The sequence below is a fragment of the Equus quagga genome, chromosome 3 (assembly GCF_021613505.1).
Source record: "Equus quagga isolate Etosha38 chromosome 3, UCLA_HA_Equagga_1.0, whole genome shotgun sequence".
In the NCBI taxonomy this organism is placed as follows: domain Eukaryota; kingdom Metazoa; phylum Chordata; class Mammalia; order Perissodactyla; family Equidae; genus Equus; species Equus quagga.
This window is the reverse complement of record NC_060269.1, coordinates 95,625,496-95,637,808: the sequence shown is the minus strand read 5'-3', so window position 1 is coordinate 95,637,808 and position 12,313 is coordinate 95,625,496. Positions and strand designations below refer to the sequence as shown.

Here is a 12,313-nt window from a genome sequence, read left to right as displayed (position 1 = left end):
TCTCAGGCTGAGCCCTGGGTCACATGGTGAATCCCTGTGAATGGTGCTTGGACCTGGTATTTGAGTTTTCTGTATGGACCAATCCAGTCTTGGGCGAGCAGCCTGCCCTTAAAGAGGTTTTAATAAACCCATTGACCGAACATTCTCACCTCCTAGTGAAATTTGTAAGCCTAGGAATTTGCCTATGTTTAAAATTTCCAAAATACCAAATAATCCCATGGTCTCTTGTTCATTTATTTTTCTAGAAGTGTGAGAGCAAGTGGTGAAAGACCTGAAGTGTGTGGGAGGAAGTTCGGTGGCAACAGGGGGATCCACACTGTTGAGGAGGGGCAGTGAGAGGGCCAGCTAGTATTTTTACTGTAAGAGAAAGACGTGTAACAGTTTAGGGGAAAGATGATGAAGACCCGAATGAGGATGGTGATGCTAGGAATGAAAGGGACAGGATGATCAGGACAGGCCCAGTGAGCTTGAAGGAACACTAGGATTTGATCATCAGTTGTTTGTGAAGGATGTTCGGGACACACTGACTTGTGGAATTCTGAGGTCATTAGGAGAAATAGGCTATTCAGGAGGGTGATCTGAGGCTTTTTTGTTTGGAAAAAGATGATGATTTTGGTCTTGGACTGGTCTTAGGCTCTGCTGGTGAAGTTGTCCAATGGGCCATTGGAAATGCAGGACAAAGCCGGGGAAAGCATCTGAAGCAGTGTTATTGATTTAGGAATTATCTACATAGAGATGATCATAAAGATGAGAACAGTGAGATCCCCAGGGAAGACAGTAGAAGCAGCGGAGAGAGGACGGCCTTGTCCCTTAGTACTTAGAGGAAGAAACAATACAGCAAAAATGACACACGGAAGGATAATAAGAACACGCTATTCTGGAAGGCTAGGGGGAAAGCGTTAAGGGGAGGGCGTGGTTAACAGTGCCACCACGGAAGAGCAGGGGAGTTGGGGAGTGTGGACGCTGAGAAGAGGCCAGATTTGGCAATTGGCAACCATGAACAGCAAAGCCTGGCTGCTGACCGCGAGGGGTTGATAATGTCAGTGGAGATGGGGCAGAGGACTCTTTGGAGTCGGCCGGCTGTCGAGGCGATGGGAAGATGGGAGTACAGGGTCACCAGGCTGAGGGACCCCGCAAGTATCTTCTGACATAACTCTCGGTCTTCCATCGCAGCATGGCGCTATCTCCCCACTATTTAATGAATCTTTTCAGTCATTCAACAGTCCTTCTATCCCAGAAGAAGAGGAAAGAATGAAGGGGCCCTTTTCCCTGAGTCAGCCTTCCGGCCTCATAGCTTAGGGTCTGCCAGAGAACAGCACCTTTTCTGCACCATTATGTGATCCGAAGGGACTGAGATGACCCAAATTAAAATCCACAAGCATTCAGCACTCAAGAGGGAATGCAAACACACAAAGCAGCCCCTTGTCATGGAAGGAATCCAGAAAAGCAAAGCTGACTTCAGTGCGATTTTTGTGGTTTTCTCCTTGGTTTTTCTGTTTCCATCTCCAAGAGCCTCTTTTTGTGAAGTTTTTTTGAAAGCCTCCTATCAGTCAAGGGCAGAGTCTCAGCCCTGCAGAGACCTTACCCTGGGCCTCCACCTGTCATCAGGAAGTTATGACCACAAGTGCTGGCTCAGGTGATCTGACCGGAACAGGCGCAGTCATCGGAGGACATCAGACTGACGCTCCTGGAGGCTCGCTTCGGAGAAGTGGAGCTGAGTGACTCAGACAAAACACAGGCAGTATGGATTCTTATTGGAAATATTTCTTTGCACAGTACAAAAAAGGATTTCTAGTAAGAATTATTTTATACACTTTTTTAGTCTCCAAACCACCACCTTTACACCAGGTCAAACTTGGGACATTGAACTTTGGAGGATTTTTATTTTTTTATATGGTGGTTTGCGTGAAGCTTTATTTTCCCTCCCCCATTTTCTTTTTCCTTCCACCTGAGGTGGGATGCAGGTCCCAGTTGCATAAGGAATGTAATTCCAGTGTTTTATTTAGGTCTGATATAATTTGGATTTTCTTGCATTCTTTATATCCTCATTAATTTTGGGCAATTGGGTGAGTAGAGTGATGAGTTGTCATAGGGACATTCCTGTCCTTGATGTCAAAATTATCCGTTTTTTTCCCCTAGACATTTCTTCTTCGTGACTGTCATTTAAAGGGTAGCCACATTGCAATGAACTCATCTAGTACAATACCGTGTGCAGAACTAGTTCCTGTGCTCTACCCTCTTTTCCTGGAGTCAGTTCTTATTGAATGTCAGTAAAATGGCAGCTCTCAGCAAGGGAACATTCTTGATTCCTGCGGCAGGGAACGAAGCCAGGGACTTGTACATTTGTTTTCAAATGAACTAGTTCTTATGTTGTAAATATTTAACTATTCACCATAGTATTCCTACCAAAGTTTCCATTGAGTTTTCAGCTAATTCCTTTTCCCACAAGCAGATGAATGTTCTCTCGCTTTCCAGAACGCTCTTTAAGCAAATAGAGATTATACTCTGGGGAGTTTGGTGTGAGAAGGAACAAAAAAGGGGATCTGGAAGGCTTGTTTTTCCCTTGTTGAGGCAAGGAGGCCATGGGGAACTAAGTCTTCCAGCAAAGAATAATGGATATAATGGTAAATCTTGTTGATGGCCATGAATATTATTATCATTCCATTTGCTGTCTTTGCTTAAATTGTGGGTGGTGATGGCTAAAAGCAAAGGTTTTCTTTCTTCTCAGTTTATGGTCTTGGGAATCAGACAGAGGGACATTAGCTATTAAAGCTACTGCAGAGGGTCAGGTGATCTTATCTCTCTAATGAAAATGAGTCGGGTCAGCTTTCTTCTAACCTCTGAGTAGTCTGGGCTCCTGAGCATCCGTTTCTCACTGGCATTTGCTCTCTGGAAGAAACTCCAGGAATGCATTAGGCAGAAGATTTTGATTCACAGCTCACCTCTGTTTACTCTTTTAGTGATATATTTGTTTATTTTAGGAGAAGGAGCTCCTTATAAGACATATTTTATGCTTTTGACTTCTTTTATGACCCCTTCTTTTAGGTTTGGAATATTTTGCCTTCAGGAAATGTATTGTGGTGTTTCCTTTTCCTTTCCTTTCCTCTTCCTTCCTTCCTCCCCATAGCATGTATCTCTTGCTGTCCCAAGTCTGTGGACAGCAAGGCAAGAAGTCAACCAATGTCTGAATGTCTAAGCTTTTCAGTCAGTGCTCCACCTTCCAGAATGTCTGGTGGCACTCGGACCACGAATGACTGTTAAGGTCAAAGACCATAAGCTTGAGTCAAATTGGAAACATTACCTTGCAGAGCCAGTCTGTCTGCCTGGTCACTTAGCAGTTTATAAAACTGGACTCCTGGCTCGAAAGCTAATTGCCAGGGGCCCAAGGAAAGCCCTGGGCTCTGGCTCAGAACCCTTCCTGTGGCGCAAGCGATGATATAGACCTTTTTGGAGAGTTAGCAAGAACATTCTATATTTTCCTCATCTAATTTACACAAATATTTCTTTTAAGAAAGATGATATTTTAAAAATTATTATTCAGTTGAATATTTCTTACAGTCCTTTTTTCTGATAACTGACAGATGTGGTACAGAGCTATCTTCTTTCAAGATTATTATGCTTCAAAATCTTTTTCTTCCTATTTCCAAACAGCTTCAGCTTTGTACGAAACACCAAAGGGTTTTTCAGCAGTGTGAGCTGAGAGTGTGAAACTGAGGGAACACTCTTGGAATTTGAAACAAGAGATCCTGGGGGGGCGGGGGGGGGTTGGGGAGGAGCAAATATATTGCTGCCCACTCAGATGTACCATGACTGAGGACCCTGCTTCTTCTCTCTAAAGCAGTCAGTGGAGAGACTTTAAGTCCAGTCCTGAAACTCTTGTTTAGGTTCATTTTGCTTTTAATCCCCCACATGTTAAGATTTGTAATTCATGTTCACAGATTTTACATTTAGGGTATTTCAATTTTTCTAATCAAATATTTGTAGAGCATTCATTTATGTTGGAGAGAAATGGACATTCTAAAAGAGTTACTTGGTATTTTTTAACAGACAAATAAAATTATCATAAAACCTTCACATTTCCCCTTTATTTCTCATTAAAATGCCAGATTGAAAAATGATTGCAGGCACGCTCGGCATTCAGACATTTCGTCGGGCTGCGCTTCTGTCTGGGGCCACCCGTCTGGGGTCCCGGTTTTGTGTGTGCTGATGGAGGTTTTCTCCTGGATGCTGTGCCTGCCCTTGGTCTCGTGGCTTTGACACTGAAGCACTGTTGTCTGCAAAAGACAGTGTATTACAGCTCCAGGGTTCACTCAGCTGCCTGCTTTGCCGCCATTACTTCATTCTTGGGAAGTTTCTGAGTTTCCTGGGAGATGAAGCATGAGCAACATTTGCTCCCAGCCTGAGTGATTTCGGAAGGCCTTGAGTCCTGTTTTGTTATGCAGCTTTCCAAGAGTGGATGCGGGTCCTGAGAACTCCCAGCAAGGGCGATTACCACTACATGTCAAAAATTGGTGCCATGCGCCCCTCCTCTGTCACATTTTTATAAAGGTTATTGTGGTGTTTTTAAAGTTGGGCTGTGCTGGAAGAAGCCAGAAAGAAATTGGAACAAAATATTTGAAATGAATCAGTATATTAAAAGTACATCTGAACTAATACAGCATAAGTGTGTATGTTGCCTATTTCAGAGCTGCCTCAAATCCTTTTTGGATTTAATAATAATATTTAGCACTGGAAAGACTGTTTGAATTAAACCAGATGAGACTTGATACATTTGCAAAAATTGAGGTAGTCTGTAATGGGATTTAATATTTTTCTGAGTTAAAGGGAATAATAACATATAATTTATAATTTTTACTTTCATGACTTATTGTCCCCTCATTAACGTCAGTGCAATGATATTACATATTATGTAATTATTAGAAGTGAGAAGGTCCCCATGTGCAAAGCTAATATGTAAGCTTGCTCGGTAATGCAGGCACCCTTGAACTGTATAAGGAGAGCAGAAATATTTTAATGTCAGATTCCTAGTTTATTCAGTGCTTTTGGGATGCGGTTCCTTTATTCAACGAGATAATCAGACAAATCTTTGCCTTCCCAGGAGGCCAAAGTAATTTCTAACCTACAATGGCAGTATGATTACAGTTTCAGCTTCATCAACCCCAAAGTAAATTGCAACAGGCGCTATCAAACATACAGTTTAAAATTTCCTGATGAAAAATTATAGGCCTTAAATTTTTTGTTTTCAAAATGTTTACCTAATCCCAGACAGCTAGCTACTTAGTTATGCAGCTATGCCAAAGTGAAATATAAGAGAACATTCTTCTTTTGGGGATATGAGACAAATCTCCATTTTCAACAATAACAGTCTCTCTCTCTCTCCTCCTCCTCCTCCCTCTCCGTCCCTCCCTCCCTCTCTCCTTCTACCTCTCTCGCTCTTCCTTACTCCCTCTAGCTGTCCTTTCTTAAATTACTTAAAGCCCTCATTGCTCCACATTATCTTCAAGATAACTCAGGATTTACACACAGTATGTCAAGTCTTCCTCTCCAGCCTCACACCTGACCAGGGCCTGCTTCCTTTCCTCCTTCACACTCCAGCCACTCCGATCCACTTCCAGAGCCTGAGCATACCAGGTTTTCTCTCTCCTCCTGCCTTGGCACATGTTACTTCTCTAGAATGCTTGTCTTTCCCTCCTTAAAGGCTGATGAGTATTCTCATAATATCGTATCTCTGTTTGCTCCTATAACCAACCACAGTGTATTGTAAACTTATCTGTCTGTCCCTTTAGACTCTAAGGAACTTGTGAGTAAGGACTGTGTCCATTTCCCTTACCGTCATACCCCTCAGAGCCTAGCACAGTGCCTGGCATATAGTAGGTGTTCAGTAAATTTTTGTTGAAGCCTTGTTTGAGTCTGGTTGTCACTCAGCTTGCTTTACATGCAGAGAAATTCCTTGACCTTTCATTTTATTAAAGGAGGAATTAGAGTAGAGGGGCAGAATGTACCCTGGGGGGTTTCATAACTCTGTAGGAGTCAGCTCTTTATGGTTTGATGGTAGGGGTGGCATTATGTAGATCTCAGATTGAAGCACAAGAGTTATCATGAGGAAGTACGAGGCTGTTTCATCAGGCTAACCCTAAGTCATGTGACACACACAGCTTAGAAATCAAAGGAAAGAAAAATCACCCCCGGCAAGTGAACAGTGCTTCTAATGGTAAAAATGATTGTGGAATTTTACATCTCTAGGCTGAGATTATTTTAAAATTTGCCTCTGCAGTGAGATTAGGAGAGAATTGTGTGCTACATTAAAACTAATCCTACTCACCTGATGGTTAATTGTTGGTATTTAAATTAGTTGGGGACCGGCCCAGTAGCACAGCAGCTAAGTTCACATGTTCGGCTTCCACAGCCCAGAGTTCGCCAGTTGAGATCCTGGGTGCGGACCTATGCACCACTTGTCAAGCCATGCTGTGGCAGGCGTCCCACATATAAAGCAGAGGAAGATGGGCACGGATGTTAGGTCAGGGCTGGTCTTCCTCAACAAAAAGGAGGAGGATTGGTGGCAGATGTTAAATCAGGGTTAATCTTCCTTAAAAAATAAATAAATAAATAAAAATAAAAAATAAATTAGTTGAGTTTCACAAATGCTGCTTGTTGCCGCATTTCCACTAAACAGGTAGCTCAAAACTTTTCTTCCTTAAACTGTTCCTTCCTAAATATACATACCCACTATCTGTCTCAAATACTGCTTATCATTCATCTCCAAGTTGCACTAACAGTAAAAATTTCCAATAACAGCAATTGCAGTCAAGAAATTGCAATTAAGAAATTGCTGGAACTAAGAAATGTAATCTTAGTTTAACATGAGTAAAATTACCTAAATTAGCGACCATATATGCAGAGTTAATGTCAGGTATTTTATCTGCATCATTTCTGATCATCTCAACAACCCTAACAGGTAGGTGATATTGTCCCTCTTTACAGATGAAGGAATTGATCTCAGAGAGGTGAAAAGCTGTCCAAGGTCACATAGTACATGGCAGATCTAGGATTTGAAATTTGGTTGGTCTCCCCAAGGCCCCTGTTCCCTACTGTATATTTTTCCTTCATGATAAAGTGCCGTTGTTTTCCCAGGCATTGGATGTTTACACGTATCATTGTAGAATACTGTCCTTTGTATGTACCATGATGACACAGTGGCTGATGGTGGCCACTGACAGCAGCCTTGTCTCATCATTCTTGAATTTGTAACCACAAGCAATGTTTACAGAGCTTTGGGGTTTTAATTCAAATTTTTGGGAGTCTGTCCAAAAAGCTCAAATGATTAATAATTGCCAGGCTGATGAGTCTATGATTGTGTTTCCCAGAATTCTATAGACATGTCACAGTACGTGTTCACTCATGTTATATTATTTGTTATTATGTGTTTGGATCACACCACTTTTGGGGATGCTAGCACAGGCGTTTTTTCTAACATTTTTGTCAGACTTTCTCCTAACTTCCTGACTAGTCCCAGGAGGTAAATCGAAGAGCTGCTGGAGAGCAGCCTGCAGGGGGAGATCTTGGGCTCATGTGAAGCTTAAGAACAGTCTAAAACCTGGGGCCCAATTGGACGCTCCAGAACTGTGGTTTTATTTCTTAGAATAAGATGTAATCTAACAGCTATGTCTTCAGGGACTTGTGGCTGAATTGGTTCTAGAGTTTTAAGAAACTTAAGTTTCAGGTCTGATAGTTATGCCAGTGAGACGTCCACCGGGTAGAGAGTCTCTCCAGTGTAGTCTTCTCTATTGTTTGTATTCTATACATGATGATGGCGGTGACAAGGATTTAGGGAAAATGCCTGTTTCAAGCTCTTTGAAAGTCAACTGCCAAGAAAATCAGCAATCCTCCTGAGACTATCCACAAAGCCCGTGATTATAGGTTTAAGGGCATGTACATTCCTCTGTTTTCTGAAATTCTTACTATTGCTTTTCATTAACAAAGGTAATTCAGAAGATGGAGTATTGACTCCTGTAGAAGTCAACCTATAGACAACCTATAGAAGCTGTAAATATCAGAACCAAGTGAATTACTATAATTTGACACCAACAACCCCCCTTTGATGGGAATCTCCTTTCAAATGATTTCACTTCCTTTCTGTATATTGGGTTACCAGACAGGCCTTTTGGAATTAGAAATCCTGCTTTATGATAGTTGGACAAACTAACAGGTCTGTGTGAAAAGGCATTGAAAATATGGTATGCTTTCTCCCAAAGAAATGTAGAAATGGCTTTTAAAAATTTTAGTAGGTGAGATATGAAAAAATTATAGAGTTAAAGTGGATGTTAGGAAAGCAATCCAGGAAGGGAGCCTAGATTTTATATTAGAATGATATTTGGCTACTTCTTTCACTCTTAGCAAATTAATTGATTGTGGATCACTGGGTTTTCCCTATTTCTGAAGTCCATGGTCCAATTGAGGAAATAGCCTTAAAATCAAAGAAGGCAAGGCTCGTCATTATGTGCCATTGTGGTTCAGTGAGCAGGTCGGATCTCATGAGACTCTTGATAGTAGGATGGGATCAACCAAGAGGGAATTTGGACAGTGTTCAGTGAACCTTGGACAAGTTTCTCTAGGAAGTGGGTGCAGTGGGGTCAGAGACATTGGGATACTCTTGACCCGTTGTGATACTCGTTCTTCGCTTCACTCAAGGAAGACTTTTCTGAGTGTGCATTTGTGCTAGGCACAAAATGTACCAAAATCTCTGCCTTTATTGAGACTGTATTCAGGGCAAAAGTATAGGCAATAAACATTAAACATAGTACATAACTACATTATAAAGAATATTAGAAGATTAGTACATAGGGAGAAAATGGAGCAGGGGAGCAGGAATTCTGGGGCAGTTTTTAATTTTAAATAGGGAGATCAGGGTAGTCCTCAACGCAGAATTGGCAGTTGAAGGAAGTGAAGAGGGTAGCGATGGGGACACTGAGCGAAGAGAATTTTCTGTGCAATGGCCTTAAGGCAGGAGTGTGCTTGGCGTGTTTGAGAAACAGCAAGGAGGTCATTGTGGCTGGAGCAGAGTGAGAGTGGGGAGAATAGTAGCAGATCAAGTCAAAGAAGTGATGGGTGGGTGGGGAGGAGTAGATCACATGAGGACTTGCAGACCATTGTGAGGACTTTAACTTTTACTTTGAGTGAAATGAGGAAACATTGCAGGGTTTTGAGCAGAGAGTCGACGTGATTTGACTGGTGTTTTAAAAGAATCACTCTGGCTGTGAAAACACTAGAGATGGGAGGCAAGGGCAAAAGGAATCCCAGTGAGGAGGCTATGGCAATAATCCTGGAGAGAGATGGTAAGTGGACCACGGTCATAGCTCTGGAGATGGTGAGATACTATTGGATTCTGGATTTATTTTGCGTATTGAAACAGCAGGATCTGCTGGAAGATTAAATGTGAGTAAGAGAAAGGAAGGAGTCAAGGTTTTAGGCTTCAGCACCAGTTGGATGGAATTGCCATCTACTGAGATGGAGAAGATGACAAGTTGAACAGGCTTTGGGGAGAGATGTTAAACATTTTAAATTGGATATACTATTGACATCAGGTAAAGATGTTGACTAGCAGTTGGGTACAGGAACCTGGTGTTTAGGATTGGGAACTGGCCTGGAGATATGAATTTTAGAGACTTCAGCACATATATGGTACTTAAAGCCATGAAATATCCTGTGGGAAGTCACTAATCCCCGGAAGTTCCATCTCTAGAAGCTGCAGCCAATGACATAGGACTCATTCCAATCCTCTGGGCCAAGTTGACCCCGCCTTCTGTTGTCTTTTGACTATAGTAGGACAACAGCAATCATAACCAGTTAGAGCCATTAGTTTAATTGTTTTGTATTTACTGGGTACAAAATATTTCCACACCATGCACGGTTCAAGCTAGAGGTCATCCACTAAAATTTTCTCATGTTACAGATAAAGGGAGGCTCAGAGAAGTTAAATGATTTGCCCAAAATTATAGCATAAACAGTTACAGCAGAGCCAGGAGTAAGCCAGCCTTCTAGCTGGTTTCTTCTTTACACTCTCTAGAGCACTTACAATTTTCTTTAGGTAGAAAGGTGATGACAGAGAGTAAAGTCAAAGATCATTTCTGCCACCCACTGTTTCCTTCAGGGCAGAACTCCCGGCAGCAGAGCTCCCTTATGTGTTAACTTTGTCAGCACTTGCATCCCTTATTGTAAAAAGCCACAGAGTGAAGTCCAGCTGACCTGCTCTAAGGGGAGAGTTGGAAAGTGCCTCTGAGTTGCTCAGGCTGGGTTTGAAAAAATCAGTGCATGATTTTTGTGTTATAGGAAGCTGGAGCGCAGAAGGAAAAATTTCTTTCGTCCAATCAGTCACAAATTCTTCTTTTCCTGTTACACTTGGAAACTAGAGGAGGAAGGAGAAGGAAGAGAATGTGGGCAACTCTGCCATCCGCTTTGGATAATTCTTTTTTATTTTATTTTATTTTGAGGAAGATTAGCCCTGAGCTAACATCTGCTGCCAATCCTCCTCTCTTTTTGCTGAGGAAGACTGGCCCTGAGCTAACATTCGTGCCCATCTTCCTCTGCTTTATATGTGGGATTCCTACCACAGCATGGCTTGCCAAGTGGTGCCATGTCTGCACCCGGGATCTGAACCAGTGAACCCCGGGCCGCTGAAGCGGAACATATGCACTTAACTGCTAAGCCACTGGGCTGGCCCTTGAACATAATTTTTATCTGACTGTGGATTGCAGTCAGACATATACTCCACTTCAGTTTGTCCCTGGTTCCAGTCTTTTCTTAGCTAATGGTGAATTATTTGGATTGGCTGTTGAGTTCCAATGGGTCATTATATATAATTTGCAAACTTCTCTTACACTTAGAGATAATTCATTCATTCAACAGATATTTATGTAGTACTCACTAAATGGCAGGCATGGAAAATGCAGTGGAAATAAGTTAGGTAAAGTATTTGTTTTCATAGAATTTAGATTCTCATAGGGGTACATAGATAATAAACAAGTATGTGAACAGACAAGTGAGGAAGATAATTCCAGATAGTAAGTGCTTTAAAGAAAACAGAACAGAGTCATGAGATAGAGAGGGATTGGGTGGGCTACTCTAGGTAGGAGGGTCAGAGAAGATCAGGTGACTTTTTGGGGGTTTTTTTGATGAGGAAGTTTCACCCAACATATGTCACCAATCTTCCTCTTTTTGCTTGAGGAAGATTCGCCCTGAGCTACATCTGTTGCTAATTTTCCTTTGCTTTGTATTCAGGTAGCCACCACAGCACAGCCATTGACGATTGGTGTAGGTCTACCCCTGGGAACTAAACCCCGGCCTTTGAAGCAGAGTGCACTGAACTTAACCACTAGGCCTCAGGGCCAGCTCCAAGATCAGGTGACTTTGAACTAAAACCCAAATAATAAGAAGGAGCCTGCCACGTGGAGTGGTGGGGCACTCTAGGCAGAGGGAAAAATCAAGAGCAAGTTCCTTGAGGTGGGAACAATCTTGGGATATTGAAGGAAATGCAAGGAAGCCAGGATGGCTGAGGCACAGTGAACAAGGTAGGCTGGGGCCACATCATGTAGGGCCTCACAGCCCATAATAAGGAATTGAACTATAGTCTAAGTGTAGCATGAGGCCAGTGGAGGATTTTAAGCAAGGGAACAATATTATCAAATTTATTTCTTTGAAATAACACTGAGATTCCTTTTTGAGGAGTAGAGTGTATGAGGGCAAGAGTAGAAGCAGGGAAGCAAATTAGAAGCTATTCTACTATTCTAAGGAGATGATGGTGGCTTGCTCTAGGAGGGTAGCACCACAGATGGCTGAAGTGATGAGATTTGAGAAAGGTTTCTGAGATAGTGTCAGCTGACTTGCTGATGGATTGAATAAAAGGATTAAGGGAAAGAATAATAAAGATGACTGTTGGGTTTGGGGCTGCACAATTAGGATGGTAATAGAGGCATTAATTAAGATGGGGAAAACTGGAGAACCACAAGTTTGGAGGGTAGGGGTGGGGTGGAGGGTGCTAAAGAATAGCAGAAGGAAGAGTTCTTTTCCAACATATTTTGTTTGATATACTAATCAGATATCTGGGTAGGTAGTTGTATATTTACAGTTTGGAATCCAAGGGAGAGATAAGAGCTAGACAGAGAAAGTTGGGAGTCATCAACATATAAATAGTATTTAAGACCATAGAACCTTATTCACTCCCTAGAGAGTGTACATAGAGAAGAGAAAAGATGTGAAGACCCAACCCTGGAGCACATCAACCGTGGGATGAGGCAGACCCAGCAAAGGCAACTGAGAA

General features: G+C 42.1%; 1 protein-coding gene across 8 annotated transcripts in view; it reads left to right on the top strand.

Moving 5' to 3' along the window:
* Nucleotides 1–12,313, top strand: part of SHROOM3 (shroom family member 3) — a 253,208-nt gene that overhangs the window by 114,168 nt on the left and 126,727 nt on the right. For 3 of the 8 annotated variants that reach the window (XM_046655961.1, XM_046655960.1, XM_046655959.1), the window contains exon 2: nucleotides 11,275–11,397. The exons of the other annotated variants lie outside the window; for them this stretch is intronic. In XM_046655961.1, the coding sequence (XP_046511917.1) occupies nucleotides 11,275–11,397 (123 nt within the window). The remainder of the gene's footprint in view (nucleotides 1–11,274; nucleotides 11,398–12,313) is intronic. 8 annotated transcript variants of the gene reach the window in all.